The sequence below is a fragment of the Plecotus auritus genome (genome assembly GCF_963455305.1).
Source record: "Plecotus auritus genome assembly, chromosome: 6".
Lineage (NCBI taxonomy): Eukaryota > Metazoa > Chordata > Mammalia > Chiroptera > Vespertilionidae > Plecotus > Plecotus auritus.
In genome coordinates, this window is record NC_137773.1 from 61,343,141 (window position 1) to 61,366,403 (window position 23,263).

Below are 23,263 nucleotides of genomic sequence, written 5' to 3' on the forward strand. Positions count from 1 at the left end.
GAAAAAAAGACCAATACACAAGAAATGACCAAAAAAAAAAAAAAAAAAAAAATTCCTGTCAGCCTTCGGACATAACAACATTTGGTACAATCTACAAATAGAGTGTTAAAGTATAGAATATAAGAACTGGAAAGAAAAGAAATGAAGGCTGGCTTCATGGAGAAAATACAAATTGAGCTGCCCTTTGACGGATCCCATCATTTGACGTATCTGTTCCCGGCATCATTTCTGTTTCTTCGGCAAGTCACCTTAAAGAGCTCTCTGTTGATAACAGAAATCTCTCCCCTAAGATGCCATCAAAGAGTACGATCACCCAACCCATTTTCCGTGCTGTTCACAAGAAGATTATGAGACACTTTGTCAAAGGTGTTTTTGAAAGCCATGTGCTCTATGCCATCTCCATCCCCCGACCGGCCTTCTAGAGGCTTCTTTTTCAGTTGACAACATGAACTTTAACTCAGACAGACCAACCCATTGGTATCCCACCTCTGGGGCTTATTAACTGTTTGGCTTTTAGCCAATTATGTAACTTCCTTGAGCCTTGATCGCCTCATACTTCCATTTTGCATTTGGGATTTGGGTATGGATTTAATGAGATTTTATTTCTGGATCTTATATGTGCCTCATATGAAACAGGCATCAAAGGAGCATTCCTCACCCGTGCTTTTAGGAACCTTGTCCAAAACCTGAAGTCTGTTCAGTTGGCCATGATTTGGGTCTCATGGCCTCATGCCAGCCCCTGGTGGTCATCCCTTCCTCATCTAAATGTTCAGAGCTGGTGCTCTTCATAATGCAGCTGAATCCTGAAGGTTGCACGACGTTCACGCACTGGTCTCCATTGGAGAAACTTATATTTCCCTTTTTAAAGTTGTTAGATCACTACAGTCATAGCATTTTTATTAAATAGGTTACATAACTATGCATCTTCAGATTGGAGCCTCTATTTTTGTGGGGCAGCATCTTTGCAACCTAGGAAAATTAAAAGCTATTGTTTTAATTCTACCATATTGCACACAAGTCTTCAATTGCCCTTGATTTTTTTGCCCCCACTAGTAATGTAATGGCTTTGTATGATGGCCATGTACACAGAAAGGTCTCTTGCCTTTCTATATCTCTAACTTCCCTCCTTTTGTGTTTTCATAATTGTATTTGCAGTATGCCATACCCAAATATGACAATAGAATAAAAGCTATTCATTGACCTCTTGAAAATATCTATCTAATTTGGAGACAACCCATAGTTTTTGTTTCATACTCGAGCAAATCCATAAACTGTCTTTTTAAATTCAGAATTAAATACACTGTTAGGTATTGAAATAGGAGTTTTATAACTATTATATTAGAATATTTTACATCTACTATATTAAAACAGAAGAGAAAAGTTTCCAGAATTAAACATTTTTTACTCAGTGGTTCAGTATTCTATATGTAATAGACATTCTCCTGGAAGAATTGGATTCTCATGGTTGGAATACTATTGATAATAATTAGAATAAACACTGAAGAACACTTATGCCCCCTAGAGGATTTGGGAATGGACATGGTGTCGTTTCAGCATACCATCCCCAACCCCTTTTGTTTACGATAGATCTAAAACATCTTTACTTACTATTCTGTTTAAGATTGGAGACACATTGTCAGGTCAAATGCTATCATTCTTATTTCACTTGGTAGACTCTAATACAGCTAAACTAGGATTGAAGGGAAGTGGAAGGAAAAGAGGTTTTGGTTCAACATTTAAGTTTTTTCTTTTAGATCTGCACTAACTAGTTCTTAACTACGTGATAGTATGGCAGTAATCCTTTACTTTCTGTTTTTAAGCTACAAATTATCATCCACTTGGTATTATTATATGCCCGTGTCATTCTAAGTAACAACTAATGTTCATAGCGTTAGGTACTAATAATATTCTTGTTTTAATAATCAGAGTCTTCTCTTGATCTCTACTGACATATCTTCTATTCATGCATGAAAGAAAGTACACAATTTCTTTGTAAGCTCTTTTGTGATAGTGTCTTTGATCTTTGGGCTAGATGCAGAATCAGATCAAATTTATACAATATCTCCTTGCCAGAATGCCATTGTTTCCTTCCTAAGTAAATGCATGTCTTTGTTCTAAAGAGATCAGTTCTGAATCTCAGTCATTTATAAACTTCCAAGAATTAAAGATTATATAAAGTCTAATCCTCATCCTTCTTTTCATACTCTTTTTTTGCCCATATCTTCATGTCTCTGTTAGGAAAGAAGATCATCCTGGGGGTCAGCTATGATACCAGCTGAGTAGGATGAGGGAGAAGGAGATTATCTTTATGCTGTGGTTGACATTGTCCTTTATCCTTCAGAATCTGCATGACCCAGGCACTAAATAACATAGTTGCCATTTTACAGATGAGAAAACCGAGGTTCAAACTGATGAAAGAATGAATGAATTTTGCTGTGAAATTTTGATCCTGGTTAACTGGATGAACTGTGGTGTCAAAGGAATTAGAAAATCAGCAAGTGCTACATTGGGGTTTCTTTTCATTTTTTTAATGGTGGAAATGAAGACGATAGATTTGGTTTTACATTGGTTGAGTTTAAGGTGAAACTTATAAAATAGGCCAAATTGGCCAGGGTGCCACACTGCCTCTTTAGAAGCGAATTGTGACTCCCAGTTAAGGCAATTCCAGAACGTTTTTGGTGGTGATCCCTTTTAAAAAACAAGGATTTCAAATAAATATCAATAGCAGATAATAGATGTGACAAAGACAACTTTCCAGGATAGAGATCATCGTGACATGAGTCACTGGGTCTGCTGCTTGAACATTCAAGTGAAGGTTTACCAGGAAAAATGTGTGCCTTCGTGTTCTGTATAGTGTTTTAATCTTCTCTGCTGTACTTGCTTCTAACAGACAAAAATCGGATCCGGAAAGCTGATGGGGCCCAAAGGAGTTTCTGTGGACCGCAACGGGCACATCATCGTGGTGGATAACAAGGCGTGCTGCGTGTTTATCTTCCAGCCAAACGGGAAAATAGTCACCAGGTTTGGTAGCCGAGGAAATGGGGACAGACAGTTTGCAGGTACACTCGATGGTAATACGTAAACCCCCTTTTTTATGCCTCTTCTGCTCACATTTGCATGATGTTGGAGCATGTTGAAGACGCCTCACCCCCAGTATGTTTTCTGGCTTTTGGAAAGATACTGGGGGTGAAATCTAAGCAAAAAGCATGGTTTGATGCTTCTCACTGATGTCCCCCACAGTAAGTTGAACTGTCATCCATGCGTGGTTTTGATTGGTGGCACTTCACAATTCAGAAGTCTAATCATCGACTGCTAGAAGTAAATAAAATATATATTTTACAATAAGGTATTTTAAAATAAGAATGTATTTAGGAACAGTGGAGTAACTCCTGTCTCCACCTAGCTGTGGCTTTATTTAAAGAGCCTCTGAATGAGAATTTTTCCATCTTTTTAAAAGGTGATTATAACAGAGCAGGTGTCCAGAGTATTTGTCTCGTATGGGAACGGCAGTCTCTTTAATTTCTCTTTTTGGTTCACCACTTTGCAGTCACAAGCTTACTTAGTTTCTCATATCTGCGAGAAGAGGCTGAAAGCAGTTTATGAAATTTCCTTCTTGCAAGGATGTTTTGGGCACTTAACCTTAATTTGCATAATCTTTCTTCGTGCTTTGTCTCCAGTTCTGCCAGATTCTGAATGTCACCCAAAATTATAGAATGTGGGTTTTCTGCTCTACTTTATAAAATATCTTATATGTTGGAGTCTTTTTTCCTCTGTGCTGAGAGTTACCATGCCTTTCCTCAGTGGGAATAGAAGACCCTAAAATGACTAACACGTACTCAGGCAAGCTGGCAGATGTGACATTCAGATGGTGGTTCGGAGAATGAATTCTGATGCTTATTGCTCATCCATTCTCATTAGGGCTGCCGGAACTCAGCTGGATCTGGAAGGAGTCAGCATAGACAGTCACAGGTGTAGGGTGATAGAGAGTCCATGTTATCTGGAGCCAGAGGTCTGGCTGAATTAGGGTGATAGAGATTCCATGTTATCTGGAGCCAGAGGTCTGGCTTTCAAGAACTGAGGCTCACCGTCTTTGTTCTTTCTTAAATAACTAAGTAATATATTGTTTCACAACTGCTATGTTGTCATAATCATTTTTTGTTGTATGGTCATCTCATATTTTTTTCATCTTTATTGCAGGTCCCCATTTTGCAGCTGTAAATAGCAATAATGAAATTATTGTTACAGATTTCCATAACCATTCTGTCAAGGTACTATAAACACATCAATTGTTGTTACCTTTTAACTGCTTTGATTGAGAAACCTGTCTGGGAGAAAACAATGTAATGTTCACATATATACATAGGACCTAAAGGAGTTAACCTAAAAGAGCAGATTTTGGCTTCTCCTTAAAGATGCAGGTTTTAATTTGGACATACACACTTTGGAGAGACAGAAAATTGAACAAAATATGGTGGCAATAAGTTTCTTAATTTGAAATTATGTACATGGAGACAACTTGGAAATTAAATTTGAAAAAGCAATTGCTTGAACTTCAAGAGGCAGAACTTTCTGAAACTTAATATTTCATGGCTATTCAATAATTAAAACAAAACCACTTTTTCTATTTTCTGCATCATAAGGCCTTTCAAACAAAATTAGATATTAGAACTCTGCTATAACAAAAAATTGGGGGAGGGAAATAGCCTTAGCATACATTCATATAGCATATTTCATACTTAGAATGTTTTCACACAACTGATGTTCCAAAGAAAACATTGCCCACTCCTGTTCCCCAAATAATATAGTACATCTTCCTCCTCCTCCTCCTCCTCCTTCTTCTTCTTTAATATGGTTTTATTGATTTCAGAGAGGAAGGGAAAGGGAGAAAGAGATAGAAACATCAATGATGAGAGAGTATCATTGATTGGCTGCTTCCTGCACGCCCCCCACTGGGGATTGAGCCTACAACCTGGGCATGTGCCCTGATTGGGAATCGAACTATGACCTCCTGGTTCATAGGTCCACACTCAACCACTGAGCCACACTGGTCAGTCGGGCCTGGTCTCTCTTTTTTTTTTTTTCTCTTCTCTTTGATAGCCGTTGCCCTTAGCTTTATGGATAGCTGGAGTTTTTTGTTTGTTTGTTTCCCATATAACACAGAGCAGTTAGCAATAGTTCTGGATTCAGGTCACATCTCTTGATAAATATAAAAATTATACCTATAGGTCAGGGCTAACAAGTGGTCTGGTACATTCTTTACCTATCTTCATTATATATTTTCTTTTTGTGGCAAAACAAGTAAGACTAGATTTGGCATTCTCCATCATTCCAAGACAAAGCAGAAGCACCTGAGCCATTTGGAGTACGCCAAGGAAAACATACTGACTCAGAGATGATGCAAACAAACCAACAAAAGGTTATTTGTAGGACCTAAGAGACAGATCAGAGAATAATAAGTTGCATTCTTATGAGCATACTAACACTTCCATTGGTCTTTTAAGCTGGAATGCTTTATGAGAAAGGAGTTAAAAGAGTCAGGAGAGATTTTTAAAACATGGTATCTTAGTAAAAGCTAGTTCTTGTCTGTGTCCTTTGCAAAGAACCAAAGAGGTAACTTGCTTACTTGGCAAGCAATTAATTCAGGAAGTGGTCAAGACTTTTTTTTCAAATCTTAAAGTAACTTTAGACTTTAGAGATGGAAGTGTCTCACTTTCTCAAGGTAGGTAAGTAAAAGAGAGTCATTTCCTGGTCACAGAGAAGGTGACAGGAGAATCTCTAAGAGGTCCTGAGATCTTCCTCAAATTAGATTTGCGCTTAGATGTAGTGAACTTCCTCAGTTTCACATTTCAGGAACCCTTACTCTCTTGGTGCCCTGGGGGTAATACCTTTGGATTTTTAATTAGTATTTCCACACTGGTAGACTGCATAATAATGGAAGCTTAAAATAATATCCTGGAGACATTTCAAAACCATTAAGTATCTTCTGAATCATCAAGATAAAATTATGCTTGTATAGTCTTATCATTAAACACATATTCTCTCAAAATCAGTAATCTGTATTTGATACATATACAGCCACAATCTAGTAATAAGAATGTTTAATTAAATGCAACAACCATATCAGATTAGAGAATTTGCTTAAGAGTTCTGTTTAGTTCCCAATTCTGTCAGCCTCCCTTCTCTCAGCAGTCTCAGGGTCATATAAACTCTCTATTTTAGCTAAAATATATTCTGAAAAAAATATATTAAAAAGCCCTTCTTTTATTACTCACCTTCTGCACTTTCTCTCTCTCCCTCCCCCCTCCCCCCCCTCTCTCTCACAATTTTCCCTGTTATAATTGTGAAATCCAGCCTATTCTTTTTTGTTATGTTGACTTAGTAAAATGGTAATAAATTCTAAGCATCTGGCCTAACAAAAAGCTCCTACTTTCTGACCCCACTTTGAATTATCATCTTATCCTGTTAGAAATACAATGCTTATTCTTAAAATTTAGCTATTTATTTAAAGGCAGAAAGAATAATATTGTTGACAATTATAGCTCTACTTTCTCATACTACCTTATATTTGTATATATTTTATAATTTATAATGAAAGTATTTTTCACCTAAGTATCAATAACCAGATAAAAGCTAGAAAAAAAAGAACTGATTTAACAAATGATAAATCAGATTTATACAGTAAATTGGGAAACCACAAGTGCAGTGGGAGTCTAGTTTGTAGATTTTTTAAAAAGAATGTCTTAAATTATAGGTCTTGTTATAAATAACCTGCTCAGATAGATATTTTAAAATCCATAATGTTGGCTCAACTATTTTCATTTGAAATGAAATAATTTTAAAATATTTATACAGGTGTTTAATCAGGAAGGAGAATTCATGTTGAAGTTTGGCTCAAATGGAGAAGGAAATGGACAGTTTAATGCTCCAACGGGGGTAGCTGTGGATTCAAATGGAAACATCATTGTAGCCGACTGGGGAAACAGCAGGATCCAGGTACATTAAAGTGCTAATTTATTTGTGTTCAGTGATTGGTATTTGTTAAAAGTGGAGGATTAACTGTCCCTAGACCTTAATGTTTTTCATTCTCATTGGTTAGGTCATAAGACCATAGATAATCTCACAAGAAGTGCCAGACTAAGGAAGGTGGAGACGAAAAATGTCAACATATTACCAGAGTGAAACCCTCTAAATCAGGTGTTTTTAACACGTATTCCACAGACCCCCAAAGTGTTTGTGGATAGAATTCATGAGGTCCTTTGAACAAAAATATTATATTATTGTTTTTACTAACTTCTAATTAAAAATTATCATTTACTTTCATTATAAATATAGGCAATAATCACATTCATTTTTGTAATATCTGTAACTTTGTCACCAAGAGAAATCACAGAAATTTTCATGTTACAGTTGCAGACATCTTGAATTATCATTTATGCACATTCAAAATTGAAGTTATTAGTAGGCCCATCACTATTTCTTGTTATTTAATGTATTAGTTTAAAAAGCACACATATTTCTATAATTAAAATTTTATTATATTTTAACATGATTGTTTTCTTTCATAATACCACATATTTTGTTTCATGTTTTGCTAAATAACCTGAGCCAAAGAGGAAGTCTGAAGGAAAAATTTAAAATATATTGACTGAATGAAAATGCAAATATAGCATATCATATTTTGTGGCATGCAGCTAAAACAGTGCTGAAAGGGAAATTTCCCCCAAGCTTTGTTGAGATTGACATATAACACTGTGTTAGTTAGTGTACAGTGTGTTGATTTAATACTCATATATTGTAAAATGATTGCCACCATAGCATTACATAACATCATCATGTCACAGTCACATTGCTATCGGAGGAGTACACGAATGGGATTCCTCCATTGCTGGTGGGGTTCTTGGGGCGCCGCTGAAATTAGCGCTTTCAGAATTCCCCATGAGAGAATGAGGTGTGGTAAAAGACTTTATTTGTTTAGAGAAATATTCCTCAGTTTCCAATGTCCCATTTCCCTTAAACCAGTCCTGAAAGAGGAGCAGCTGTGGGTTCAGCAAAGCCATGTCCAGAGCTTCCTTTCCATGTTGCAGCCGAGTCCAGTTCAACATTCAGGCTAATTGAAGTCCATTAGTCCATTATGTAGAGTCCACATGGCCATGGGCCACATGGACGAATGCAGGGGAGCACGCCCCCTGCAACAGGGGTCAGGTGCAAGCAGCAAGGGAGAGGCCAGGAGCCAAGAGCCAAAAGGAGAGAACTCTCTTTGTTCAGACGTTTAAATATTCAGTTTCAAGCCCTTGCAGTGGCCATGCCTATTCTGGCCAATTACTTGTTCCCAGGTATGATTGACAGACAAGTAAGCACCTTCCCATGTCACTCAGACCTTATTGGGCATGTGTCTAAACTGCCTTGGCCCAGTCCCTTCCCCCCGCGGTCAGCAAGGAATACACTTGGAGAGTGTTAAATTAGCAAAGCTGTATAAATGGAATGCTATATTATCTAGACCTCCCTTTACTCCTTTCCTGTTAATAACAGCCAGGTTATTACAACAGTATCCACATAATTACCATTTCTTTTTTGTGGTGAGAACATTTAGGTCTCCTCTCTTGGCAGCTTTCAAGCGTATAATACAGTATTGACTGTTATCACCATCCTGTGCATTAGATCCCCAGCACTTATTCATCTTCTAACTGGAAGTTTGTACCCTTTAACCAACTTCTCCCCATTTCCCTCACCCCCCAGCCCTGGAAACCACCACTGTACCTGAGAGGGAAATTAATATCACTAAATGCTTACATTAGCAAAAAGGAAACGTTGAAAATCAATAATCTAAGCTCCCACCTCAAGAAGCTAAAAAGAAAGGAGAAAAGCAAACTGAAAGCAAGCAGAAGAAAGGAAACAGTGAAGATAGGATCAGATTGATGAAATTCAAGATAGAAAAACAATAAAGTTGGTTCTTTGGAAAGATCAATAGAATTGACAAGCCTCTAGCAAGACAGACAAAGAAAGGGAGAAAAGATACAAAACACTAATATCCTATAGACTCTGCAGACTTCCAAAGGATAATAAGGAAATTCTATGAACAACTCCACGTGCATCAGTTTGACAACTTAGATGAAATGGACCAACTCCTCAAAAAGTACGAACTCCACAACTCACCCAATATAAAATAAATGATTTAAATAACCCTACAATGATTAAGGAAATTTAGTTCATAATTTTAAAACTCCCCCAAAATAAACCTCCAGACTCAGATGGTTTCACTTGAGAAGGTTACCAAATGTTTAAAGAAGGTTTAGCATCAGTTCTACACAATTTCTTCCAGAAAACAGAAGACATAGGAACATTTTACAATTCACTTTCCAGCTTAGCTTCTCATGCCCTGATCCCAAAACCAGGCTAAGACAGCACAAAAAAGAAAACTGCAGACCACATTCCTCATAAATATAGAAGCAAAAATACTTAACAAAATATTATCAAATAGAATTCAGCCATAAATAAAAATCTCTCGCCCTAGCTGGTTTGGCTCAGCAGATAGACGGCCTGTGGACTGAAAGGTCCTCGGTTGATTCCAGTCAAGGGCACATGCCTAGGTTGCGGGCTCGACCCTCAGTAGGGGGCATGCAGGAGGCAGCTGATCAATGATTCTCTCTCATCATTGATGTTTCTATCTCTCCCTCTCCCTCCCTCTCTGAAATAAATTAAAAAATATATATAATAAATTAATTAATTTAAAAAAAACGAGTGTCTTAAAAAAAATCTCTCCATGACTAAGTGGTGTTTATTCCAAGGGTGTATGACTCTTCCAGTATTTGAAAATCCATAAAAGAAAAAAAAAATTGGACTTCATCAAAATTAAAAACTTTTGCCCTCTGAAAGATTCTGTTAACAGGATAAAAAAGATAAGCAATAGACTAGGAGAAAATATTTATAAATTTCATATCTGACAAAGGATTTATACCTAGAATATATGTATAAAGATTCTCAGAATTTAACAGTAAAAGAACCAAATAATCCCATTAGAAAATGAGCAAAAGACATGGAGAGAAATTTCACTGAAGAGGACATACCCATGAAAAGATGTTCCATATCACTATACATGAAAGGAGTGCAAATTAAGATATGATGAGATATTACTACACATATATTAGAATAGCTAAAATTAAAAATATTGACAGTGCCTAATGCTGGCAAGTATACAGAGAAACTAGATCTCTTAGACATTGCTAGTAGGAATGTATAATGACAGGCAGTCTTAAAAATCATTTGACAGTTTCTTTAAAATATTGAAAATACATTTATCATACAACCCAGCAGTTGCATTCCTGGGCATTTATCCCAGAAAAATGAGAATGCATGTCCATACAAAGATGTGTACATTGTCATTCATAGAAACTTTGGTATAGTCCAAAACTAAAAATAACCAAGATGTTTGTTGACAGGTTAATGGCTAAACAAACTGGTATATCCATACTATGGAATATTACTCAGCAGTAAAAAGGAAGAGACTAACGATGTACTCAACTGCATCTCAGGGGCATCATGCTGAGTGGAAAAAGCCACTGTTAAAAGATCAATACTGTATGATTCCATTTATGTAACCTTCTTGAAATGTTAAAATTACAGAGAAGGAAAACAGATTAGTGGTCAACAGTTAGAGATGGTGGCAGAAGGGAGTATGAGAGACTGTAAAGAGGCAGTGATGATGGGATAGTTCTGTGTGATGATTGTGGTGGTGGTTATATGAATCTATACTTGTGATAAAATGATATACTACTATACACATACATCCCAATGTCAGTTTGCTGTATTTGCCCTTGGGGGAAACTGGGTGAAGGGTACACAGGCTCCCTCTTTACTATGTTGGTGGTTTTCTGTGCATCTATAATTATTTCAAAATTAGAAGTTAACAAAAACAAATTTAAAAGAAGAAGAAGAATTTAAATATATTTTCATTATTTCAGAATAATGTACCATGAATGGCATTTGGCACTTTGATTTGTTATGAAAAATAATAAAACTGCTTACATTCTGGAAAAAAATAACACTAAAACACTATTTTGAGACTGTATAGTCTTTGTCAGACAGCCAAAGGGGTTTATGATACAAAAAATTTTTTGACTTTTTTCTAAATTAAGAATAAAGCTGTTAAATTCTCAAACTGAAGAAGACTTATTTTCTCCATGTAGACACCTGCATGTATCTAAACATGCATTTACAGTCCTAGCTGGTTTGGCTCAGTGGATAGAGCGTTGGCCTGCGGACTGAAGGGTCCCGGGTTCGATTCCGGTCAAGGACATGTACCTTGGTTGCGGGCACATCCCCAGTAGGGGGTGTGCAGGAGGCAGCTGATCTATGTTTCTCTCTCATTGATGTTTCTAACTCTCTCTCCCTCTCCCTTCCTCTCTGTAAAAAATCAATAAAATATATTAAAAAATAAATAAATAAACATGCATTTACAGATGGGGCTATTCATCTTCGCCAATGTGGCCCTGTGCAATGCACCTGAGAACCCAGAGTGCACTGGTTAAATCTAGTAGCACTCAGATGCCTCTGAGGACCGCAATGGTCAGCAATTTAAATCTGTGATATGTATCTACTTCTCCGAAAAAGGGTTGAGACTATAAATGTAACACTAAATACTTTTATTTCTGAAATATATTTGTTTTGCTTAATTATCCCAGTGGGCATCTACATTTGAAAGAGGCCTTCTATGTCTGATGGTAAGCCAGAAACCAACAGGGAACCAAAGCACTTCTGTGTAGGACCACAGGTGATCAGCTGTGTTGTGACCCTCGTAGCACCTGCTTGGTAATGCTGCCTTCTAGAACATTTGATGGGCCAAACACAATGGTCCAAAGAAACCAGCCTGGGCCTTTTGAAGAAGTGTTCCTGATCCTTTTATGTCATCATAGCAGAAGCTTACAGAACAAAAGAAGACCACCTCCTATCCAAATGTACATGTTGAACCATTGTACATGTTGATTTCTTATAATTTACTCTTTTCTGAAAAGAAAAGGAATAATCTCTATTTCTCATCCCATATTATGACTCAGGACCATTCTTATGTGATCGAGTGGCTTATTTTTCTCACTTATGATTGTGGATAAAAGAGGGATGTAAGGCTAGAAGGGGGTAATATGAAGGTTTGAGTGAAAAATAAGACTGATTCATTTTTTAAGCACCATTCAAGGCAGTGGTTGCCAACCTTCAGACCTCATGGACCACCAGTGGTCTGGACCACTGGTTGGCAACCGCTGATCCCGGGCATTCTCCTCCAGTCTGACCACTGTAAGAACATAAGTATGATCTGGTGGCTAATGGCATGTTCTTTGTCAGTGACTCTTAGAGAGTATGAGGAGAAAAAGCCAGGTAAGTGGAGGGAGGTATTGTGTATTTGATAGTGACCTAAACAAATCTAGATACACATGCTTTTACAAACATTAGTAAACTATTTCTTATCATATTACTGTAACTCTTCCTGTAACACTCTGTTTTTGACAGGTTTTTGATGGAAGTGGATCATTTTTGTCCTACATTAACACATCCGCTGACCCGCTCTACGGTCCCCAAGGCCTGGCCCTGACTTCAGACGGCCACGTTGTGGTTGCGGACTCTGGGAACCACTGTTTCAAGGTCTACCGGTACTTACAGTAATGGTGGGCAGCTGGACGGCCCCTTGCAAAGGTCTTGCACTATAAACTGGAATGGATTTCTCGCCGCGGGACCAGATTATACTAGACTTTTCATGCTAGAAGGAATCATTGGTGAATTTTCCAAGGTTATTTCTGAATGTAACAATTTCCTTAAAAACTGCATATTTGATTTCTGTAATTGACCTTTAGGGTTAAAAAGAAACTATAAAAACTGCAAAGTTTTACACCTGTGAACTATGGCTTATAGGACAGGGATGTATGTAGTTAAACCAATTGTGCAAATCAAGTAAGCATTAAAAAAAAATACCTGGGAGATTTAAAGGTATTTGTTAAGCCTGTGAATGGCAGCCTTTGCACAGAGCTTCCAAAAACAAAACAGAACAAAACAAAAACAAAATCTGTTGTAGTTATATACTTTAACCTCCGTCACAAGACCTGGGGGGTCTCCTAACCTCACTTTTACACTTGGTATTACTCTTGTGACATTTTTTTGGCTATCAATAACTACATATAAATTACTTTAGAAAAAAAAAAAAAAGACCGTCTTGCAAAAATCCTCTCGTCTGGGATTAGCGGGCCTCTGAGTTGAGCACTTAAAAATAAATGCAAACTTTCTATCCTTCCTGGGTTAGATCGAAGATCCATTTTTGAGTTCTTTTCACCTTCTCTCTCCTAATCACCTTGTCTCGAAAAACAAAGTACATTTTTCAGGGACACCTGAAACTCCTAATGCTTTGAAAAGCATATTATAATAGTAATGCTACCTGTTGGTTAACAAACAGCCCAACTCCAGATCAATGCACTGGATGTAATCAAGAAAAAGTTATGTTTTATGTGCCATGTTCTCACATGTGTCTCTCCTCTTCCACTTCATGAAAGCGAAAGCTTTACCTCCTGCAAAATGTCAGCACATGTAGTAGGACACCAGTATCCTAGGACAGAGAGCCATAAGTAGCCCTTCGGAGGACGGATGGTGTCAACCAAAGGCATGTGACTGAGTAATGGTTTCCCCTTAGAAAGCAAGTGTTACCAAAGTTGTGAAAGCGTTACAGGTAAGGGCATGTTATGGTTATTTATCATTGTCTAATGAATAGTAGAGGCATTAAAGGACTATGTATCCATGATTAGGGTAAGGTAGAATGTATCATATATATCTATATAGATAGCTGAATCTTTGGTGTATTGAAATAGGCAGCACTCTGAAAGACAGAAGCATCGTCCAGCCTTTCTTCAGCACATTCCTTTACGGAGCAGCTTCAAGCCGTCCTGTCCTGGTAGAACAAGCCCTAAAGCAGGTTTAATCTTTGCCATTTTCCTGGAATGATGGTATCGGCTGACTTTGCATCAGAAAACGACCTTCTGGTCTTTCAAAAAAGCAAAAACAGGTCAAAAGAGAAAAGTTAAACTTGAATTACATTTAGACGAAGTATAAATGCATTTTGAAAAACAGAAGAATTTAGTTGGTCATTAATCTGTCATTGGTACTGTAAAATAAGATGTGGTTTATTTTCACTGTTTAATTTTCTACTCAGTTCTACCAAATAGGATGTCATGTTTGGCATTTTTGATAATGACTTTGGGATCTTTTTCACTGAAAGCACCTTAGAACTGTACTATAAGAAAACATTTCCCATATGTATAATTATATGAATGTGATGTTTATTGCTTTTTAATTTATAATTCAGCCCCTCTCTTATATAGGAATTTTTTTTTTAATTTAGAAGGGAAATCTAGCTACTTCCAGTTGTCTATCAAATTTATGCCCAAATCAACCTCTGAAAAATATTTTTTTTTCAGAAAGATTTACACTTAGATTTAGTACATCTTTAGTTAGGTAGAGTTTTCAAAATATTGAGATTTTGATAAAGTTATAAAATTCAGTAACATTTTTAGAATGTTAAGACACTGTTTCCTAACGTGAGTGGACTAAGTCTTTGAATTTAAATCTTCATATTTAATGAGTGCCTACCAGGAGCCAGGCTGTTCTTGGCACTGGAGACTTAGTGATGGAGGAAACAGACAAAATTCCTGCCCCTTTGTAACTTACACTCTAGGGAGGGAATTTCATTTTGCTCTTTATTAATATTCTGCATAAACGATAAGCTAGACTTCTGACAGCTCCTAGACTATTTAAAAGAAACCTTTTAAAAGTTGGTTAAATTCATTTTAGTTTATTTTCACAAGTAAAAAATGGCTTCTTATTTAGATTCTGTCACAGGCTATTGATATTAAGACTAGTTTACTTAAAGATTTTTTTTTTGCACAACATTTAAATTATATGTGTGAATTTAGAAATTAAGCAGCTATCATACAGTATAATGCTGGATATTTCCATTAGTAGATTGAAGACAAAGCTAATTTTTTTTACATATCAATATTGGCACAAACTGGAATGAAAGAAAAGGTACTTTGATTCAGACCTGTTTATCTGTTACTAAAACACATGCACTCCAGGAAACACTATATTTCCCCCCCCCCAAAAAAAAATATGTAATCATATATGTTAAAATATAAATAACATTACATATTTGGATACATATGTGCATTTACTGTATTTCTTGGTAAGCATCTTTTAGGGGGCAAAGTGCTGCTAAGATACAAATAGACAAGATTTAAGTGAAATTTTGTCACATTCTATGGAAAATGGTTTCTGGTAAACTGAGAAGGATATTTAAAGTAAGTGACTTTCTTCTGGGCTACCATTATTGCTTGATTTCTCTTTGTCAAGTGTACAGAACCTGTCATACATTCATGATAAGTAGCACTGAAAAAATTATCCATTCAAATTTCCCCTGGGCACTATGGTAAAATATTGCCAGTAAGAATGTCAAGGTCAGTGACAATGCATCTCTTCCCAGTACAGACCTCCCCTGCTGGACACGGGTGGTAAAGATCACTTGACCATTCAGAAACACATGAATAAAAAGCCTTTATGACTTGGCCATTTTTTAATGGTACTTAGTATTTTGATCAAATGTTCATCTCTAGTAACTAAACAAGTCCCCAAGTTTCCTTATTTTCATTTATTTCTTGACTAGATTTGAGGCAAGTAAATACTACAGGCCCATGAAACTAGAACACACTTGCTTCTACACTAAATATACAGGGTATGTCCTAACATGGAATTAACTGGAATAGCAGTACACTAGCAAGTGACTATGGATCCTTAACACTAAGGGTTCACACGAATGCGTTGGCAGTGCCTACTGAGTTAATTGGAGGGAATGCCACATAAACATCAGGTCATCTGTAGATTGCTTCAAATGGGAAAAATCTTTTTGTACATTTGGACTCTACAGTATCCTCTCTATTCACCAGCTCGTGAAAAGGAAGGAGTATTTTTAGTTTAATAATTTTTAAAAAGACATTTCCAGGTAGGGTAAAACTAAAGCTACTTGCTGCAAACATTATCTCAGTTGTAATACTGTTGCATTCTGTAAACGTTGCAGGGTTTTAAAATTTACAATTACTTTAATATTTTTGATAACTAGGAATCTAGTATTGCCATAAAGGAACTAAGTGCCCATTAAAGATTTGTTTGGTATAAATAATTTTTTTTGTTTGTTTTAAATGACAGTAAGCTACAGATCATGGTGTTAATCTTAAACTTTCCCAAGATGAATTGTGTGGCAGTGATCGTGTGGTTGGTTTGTGGAGAACGTATGAAAGCTATTACTATTCTAAAATCGACTGGTAAACTGGCTATGTTGTTCCAATGAATGTACAGCATTTCCATTGACCTTTGAAAGCAGCACAGCCTTAAACTCAATGCTTTTGCTTTGTGACTCGGAATGTTTTGTCATCAACCAGAGTGTATTCTTGTAATAGAATTCTTTATATCGTTCTCAAGTCTAGCCTTTCAGTCCTATGTATAAGCAAACAGATTTTTTGCTTCCTTTTTTTTTTCCGTTTTAAATTTTGTACATTCCACCTGTACAGGCCTGTTTCATTCGTCCTGTGTATAGAACACGGAGCCCCGCGCTCTCTGACGTTGATTCTGTTTGGTGTATTCTCATTTGTTCTTTTATGAATCAAAATGCTGACTGCCTATTTAAAGAAAAGAATAACCGCTGTGCATCGAAGTGTTTGTATGTTCGTAGCTGCATACGTACCACAGTATTTTGGATGCTTTTAGTGTACAATAAAACTTTAATTCTGTCTTGAAACACAGGAGAAACAAGATTCATGCGTATTATCTTTACCATGCACACAAAAAATCTCAAATCATTATAATAAAGCTTGTTTTCTCCGTTTCCAGGGTGAATGTTTGTTTACTTAACGTAGTCTCTTTTCTAAGGTAGGGCAAGGAAGGAATGTTCTAGAATTTGTGGAAGGTAGCCATCCCTCAAACACCTTAAACTAGTGAGAGGGTTCCGCCCCACCCCGGCCGCCAGGGGTCGCTGCGCGCCTTCGGGGCGAAGGTCGGTCACTCCCAGCGCTTCCCTTCCGTCGCTCCGCCCCCGGGGCGGGGTTGGCGCCAAAATCAAACCCTCCTGGACTTGCCCCGCCCCTCGCCTCCAGCGCAGGCCCTGCCGCCCCCGGAAGACGCCCGGGCTGCGCCATGGTAAGAGCTGAGGCCGGCTCCGGGGTCCCCTTCCACCCCAGGCTCCGGCTGCAGGAGGCCCCGATGGGCTTCGGGGTCGGGTGCTCCGCCTGGGCCACACGCGGAGGGGCCGCTAGGTCGACACCCTGGTCCCCCCGCCTTTTCCGGCCCGACGCGGCCCAGAGCGCACGCCGCCCACCTGCCTCCGCCGCCGGAGCCGGAGGCCGAGGCGCAGCGCCGGGACCCCCGACCCCTGCGCCCCGGGGCCGCGGACGCCCGCCTGCTCCCTGCCCCGCTGCACCCCGCGGCTGGCGGCTGTCTCCCGGGCGGGTGCGGTTAGACCCCGGCGCGTTCGGGAGCGTGACCCCGAGCATCGCAAACCCTGCCCTCTGTCCGGGGGACCTCGAGTCACTTCCGAGCCGGTGCCCCTGCTCCCCGACTGCCGCCACCTAAGGGCAGCCCCTTAAAGAGAACCCGAGACCAGGCCGGACGCCCTGGGTCCCAAATGCCTCTCTTGCTATTTGACCATTGAGTGGTCTTAAGCATCGCAACGGGTAGAGGACGTTTCTGAATTGCTCTCAATTTCATAATAACCCAGGGAATCTTCACTTCAGGTGATTTCTTTGAAAATCAGTTGTTTTTTTCCCAAAGGGCACGCATCTCCCTTTGGGGCCGCGGACAGCTGGTGGGTAAGGGAGTTGGTCGCTTTATGAGGGACGCACCTGGGAGGGCTCCAGATCCTCTGTGAATTTAATGTCTTTGTGGTCATCAAGTCATTTTCATAAATCTTCAAAGTTTCATGCTGGCTTTTTTTTTTTTTTTCTGCTTCTGTTGGCAAACGATCAACATCTAATTAAACAGATCTAAGATTTTAATATCTTAATTTAGTTAAGTGGCCGTTATTTTTGCCGAGCTAATGGTAGACAAGGATTTAGGTTGTACGCTGTTTATTTGAAGATTCTTGTCCAGATGTAATTACAGCTGATAACGGCCTCTTTGTGGTTAAACTACCATCCCAGCCACCTGGGCACCACAGGACGGAAGAAGCCAAACAGGACCACGCTTAAATCTGTTACCAGGGCTCTGTGGTGCCATATTTCTCTATGGAGTTGTTGGCCCAATAGAACTGAACACTGATAACTATCACAAATGCATTAACTTTGTCCCTTTACCCAATCTCTCTCGACTCATAAATCACCTAATATTTAATGTTAACTCTTTTCAGATGCTTACCTCTGATAATGGAGAAACATGAAACAAATTAGAAAACTTTTTGTAAGCCCTACCCTTCCTATTTTTTGTTAATGATTAAGAATTAAATTTAGCATTCTTTTAATCAAAGATGACGTTCCTTCTCTTTCCTGATTGTGAATTAATAGCTGTTTTGACTTGGTCGGGCTTGCTCAGTAAACAGTTATAAGTCCAGACATATATTTGGGAAGTGGAGAAATGCAGAGTACCCTGCCACTTCTGAGGGTGGCAGATATCTCCTTTGGATTTTACAACATTTTATTGTAATTGATCAGCAGGGCTGACTTTAAGAATTCTGTAACTCCTAATTGGAGAAGGTTCCTTTGTTGTCCTCAAGTCAAGTTTTGAGTCCCCTTACTTACTAATTTGAAGACATCTCTAATTTATAGTATCTGGAGATTTTTTTTTAATCTTAAGTATTAAGTAAATGAGCTTTTAGATGCATGGTTCTGAAATTAAGGCCTAGCCTTTATGTCTGCTTTGTCTAACCCGGCACTAAGCTCTGGGAAGCAAAGGCAGTTCATGTTTGAAGATTTCCAGTCCACTGAGACAAGTAAACATCTTTTTAACCAGGGGTCCTCAAACTTTTTAAACAGGGGGCCAGTTCACTGTCCCTCAGACCGTTGGAGGGCCGGACTACAGTTTTAAAAAAAAACAACTATGAACAAATTCCTATGCGCTCTGCGGGCCCGGGACAAGTCTTCTGCTAAGCAGGACTGGCAGCGGCACCCGGCGGGCCGGTTAAATGTCCTCGGCGGGCCGTAGTTTGAGGACCCCTGTGATGTAATGAAGTTGTATTCTGGGAACACGTGGAATGACACTCAGCCCAACCTGTGAGCTCAGAGAAGTTAGAGAATGCCTAACTGAAGCCTTGGGAGACTTTTTGGAGTTTCGAATAGGTGAGAGGAGAAGGTGTTTCAGGTAGAACAACCTTTTTAAAGGCACCGAAATGGGAAAGAACATTCTCTGTGCTGAGAATTACAAGTAGTTTCTGTATTACAGCTCAGGTTGCTTAGCTCTCCAGGCTTTCATGTAAAATTTGAGGTGAGGAGTGGTACCTATGAGAGCCAGGGGTGGGCAAACTTTTTGACTCGAGGGCCACAATGGGTTCTTAAACTGGACCGGAGGGCCGGAACAAAAGCATGGATGGAGTGTTTGTGTGAACTAATATAAATTCAAAGTAAAGGAGTGGAGGGGAGAGCAAGAGAACCGGATAGAACAGCCGGATCCGGCCCGCGGGCCGTAGTTTGCCCACGGCTGGAGTAGACGGATCAGGTGATAGAGGGCCTGTGTGTATCTTTCCAGGGTGTTGGAGACTTCTGGATGGTTGGGAGCCGCTGAAGGCTTTTGACAATGCAAAATATGGACTTAGAAGGTGCAACAAAGTGTGCTTAGGGGGCTGCAGCTGTGTTGCAGGGGACAGATAATGAAGGCCTGAATTGAGGTAGAGGTGGTAGGCATGGAGCAGACTGTAGATTTGTGAAATAGTTAAGCACTGAAATGGGCAGAAGTTGGTGATTGGTTGGATGTGGGATAAGATGAAGAGACTAGGATAACTGCCAGGCTGCTGCTCTGGCCTGGGTAACTCGGTGGTATCCAACTGAACTCAAGATCTACAACAGCAGGTTTGGCGAGGAGCCATGGGAGAGGAGGCGTTCAGTTCAGACCTCCTGAGTTTGAAGTCTGTCCAGCAGGCAGGTAGATACAGGAGATCGAAGCTCAGGAACACACTCAAGGACTCATATGTAAAGATTTGAGGACCTGGTGTGTTAGTTAAAACCGTGAAAGCAGATGAGATCAAAGAAAAGGTGTGAGGAGAAGAGGGCATCAATAGAGAACCCTGGGGAACCACAGTGTTTGAGAGTAGACAGAGGAAAAGGAGAAACATATAAACTTTAAGGGTACTTATTTTACCCATATGACTCATCAAGGAAGGCAGGATTATTTTATTGCTGTGAAGATGAGTGGTGAGTTCTAGGACCTGCAATAGAATCAAGACTCATACCCTGGTATATGTTCAGAATGGTAATTCCAAATCCTCCCCATGTGTCATGGGCTCTCATTTTCTGATGGAGTTTCTGGTTGGATATGGTCGATCTTTAATTGTTGTTTTACTTATGTCTGCATTTGTAGTGGTATGATGTGTTTTAAATTTACTTTTTATGTGCAATGTTTGAGAAAGATGCAGATGTTTCTTAAGAAACATTAGTGCAGAGTCCTCTGTTAGAACACTAGAGATGATGGTTCTCGTTCTCTTTTGTTATTTTCTGTGAATCTTTGAATTGAGGAAACTTGGCTTTTTTTTTTCACCCTTTATTTTGGATTGTGTATACAATATATAGTAAAATTTATTATTAACATGCATTTTAGTTACATATTACCTTAATTTCAGGTTGGCTAAAAGATAGTTAGAGGATGATAGTAACCTGACATGGGTTCCATTTTCTACTTGGATAGGTTTTCCTTCCTCCAGCCCACCCTCCACAGTGCTACTGCAACTTTCTTACTAAAATGTAATTCTAATCTATCACTCCCTGCTTTAGAAATTGTGCAGTAGCTGCTCATTGCCTAGAATAAAGTCTGCTCTCTTTGGCTGGACAATCAGCCTTCCATCATCTGGCCCCCAGACTACCTTTCTCACCCTACCTGCCACTCCCTGCACATGCGCCATACCATCAGCATCCAGAGCCTTTCTGGAATAGCCCCCATGTACTTCTATTACATTGTGCCTGTATATGGTCTTCCCTGGACACCTTTCTTACCATTTCTCAACTCACCCAAATCCTCCTCATCTCTGACTTTCCTAGTGAACTCTCCCTCCCTCCCTGAGTGGAATTAACTCATTCTGACCTGGGTAACAATTCATTCTGTTCTGGGTAACAATTTGTGCATGTTCCTGTTCATCAATTACAAATAGTTATATCTATGTATATTCTTTGACAGATTGTAAGTCTATCGAAGGTAATTACAGTGACTTGCCCCTGGATCATTTGATAAATAATGAATTTATACGGAATACCAGGCTCTGTCTCAGTCACAGTTTCTACTGTACTGGCAGCACCTACCATAAGGCTTGACCTATAATCATAGAATAGTTCAAATCAGTCTTGAGGCCTGGCTGTGACCGTTATCAAGCCTATTGGTAACAGGCAAGATCATACATAAAATTTCTGGTAATGTTTCAGACCAAGTAGTTTTAAAATGCATTGTTTAAAAAAATTCAGTGTCTACTTTTTAAATTTTGTGCTTTAGTCGAAGAAAAAAGGACTGAGCGTAGAGGAAAAAAGAGCCCGCATGATGGAAATTTTTTTTGAGACGGTAAGTCATTTTCCCTAAGATTTTTAGTATTTTGCATAATTTTTTCCTTACATATATGTCATCCAGTGTTAACTACCTTTTTTTTTTTAACCCTCACCCGAGGATATGCTTTTTCATCGATTTTAGAGAGAGGAATGGGGAGAGAGAGAGAGAGAGAGAGATCGATGTGAGAGAAAAACATTGATAGTTTGCCTCCAGCATGCACCCTGACTAGGGATCCAACCTGCAACCTGGACATGTGCTCTGACCAGGAATCAAACCTGCCACCTTTTGTGTACGGGCCTACACTCCAACCAATTGAGCCAGACCAGCTAGGGCTTAACTGTACCTTTTTTATTAGAGATCAGTACTCACCAATTTCCTGAAGAATGAATAAAGTTCTGCAAATACTTGTGTTTGTGAGCTATGGGATATGGAATAACCTTATGCCAGTGTTCACAGAGTCTCTTCTATCCAGACTATCCTACACACTGGACCCAGAATTATATTTCTGAAGCAAATATTTGATTGTGTCCTCTTTCTGCCTGAAACTAATAATAAGATTAGCTCACATCTAGTGAGTATCCCCTAGGTGCCAGCTGGCCGGGGTGAGCGGCCGTGGGTGGTTGGCCAGCCAGCCTCACCCCCTGGTCGAACTCCCAGTCAAGGGGACAATTTGCATATTAGCCTTTTATTATATAGGATTATATACTGGACATAATTGTATGTGCAATACAGCTGGCAGCGTAGTAGGTTTGTTTGCACCAGCATCTCCACAACACATGAGTAAGCTGCACTATGAGATGGCTAGCTACAACATCACTAGGCGATAGGAATTTTTCAGCTCTGTTATAATCATACTAAAGGCCCGATGCACGAAATTCGTGCAAGAGTAGGCCTTCCTTCCCCCAGCTGCTGGCACTGGCTTCCCTCTGGCACCCAGGACCCGGGCTTCCCTCCGGCTTCTGGCAGGGACCTGGGCAGCCCCAGCTTCGTCCAGAAGGACGTCCAGTCTAATTAGCATATTATGCTTTTATTATTATAGATGGCATGTTGACCGAAAGGTCATTATGCAGTGCATGACTGTAATTGTATTAATTGACTGATTTCAGTTCATATATTCCCATATACCAGGGTGTCCCCCCAAAATGTATACATACTTTGAATGATTATAAAGTCAGTATTTATTACCATACAGTTCGTTTTCAAAATTGAAAGGAATCTATAGAAATGAATAATCTTTTTTTTGTCAGTGCTTGTTTTTAAACTGATGACTGTTCTGGTCCAGGCACTGCTGATAATATGAAGCAATGGAATCGCAAACATCAAGAATCATTTTGGCCCTAGCCAGTTTGGCTCAGTGGATAGAACGTCAGCCTGCAGATTGAAAGGTCCCGGGTTTGATTCCAGTCAAGGGCACATGCACAGGTTGCAGTCTCGATCCCCAGTAAGGGGCATGCAGGAGGCAGCCGATCAATAATTCTCTTTCATCACTGACGTTTTTCTCTCTCTTTCTCTCCAT

The 23,263-nt window shown here is 39.2% G+C and overlaps 2 protein-coding genes across 16 annotated transcripts in view; both read left to right on the top strand.

Moving 5' to 3' along the window:
* The window catches only part of TRIM2 (tripartite motif containing 2), a 127,507-nt gene extending 113,494 nt beyond the window's left edge, over window positions 1–14,013 (top strand). For all 15 annotated transcript variants that reach the window (XM_080673056.1, XM_080673058.1, XM_080673067.1 and 12 more), the window contains 4 exons: window positions 2,891–3,059; window positions 4,198–4,268; window positions 6,853–6,993; window positions 12,499–14,013. In XM_080673056.1, coding sequence (XP_080529182.1) covers window positions 2,891–3,059; window positions 4,198–4,268; window positions 6,853–6,993; window positions 12,499–12,651 — 534 coding nt within the window. In that variant the 3' untranslated portion in view covers window positions 12,652–14,013. The remainder of the gene's footprint in view (window positions 1–2,890; window positions 3,060–4,197; window positions 4,269–6,852; window positions 6,994–12,498) is intronic.
* Window positions 14,014–17,180: 3,167 nt separating this feature from the next.
* The window catches only part of MND1 (meiotic nuclear divisions 1), a 67,217-nt gene continuing 61,134 nt past the window's right edge, over window positions 17,181–23,263 (top strand). The window contains exons 1-2 of the mRNA XM_080672359.1: window positions 17,181–17,214; window positions 21,697–21,762. Coding sequence (XP_080528485.1) covers window positions 17,212–17,214; window positions 21,697–21,762 — 69 coding nt within the window. The 5' untranslated portion in view covers window positions 17,181–17,211. The remainder of the gene's footprint in view (window positions 17,215–21,696; window positions 21,763–23,263) is intronic.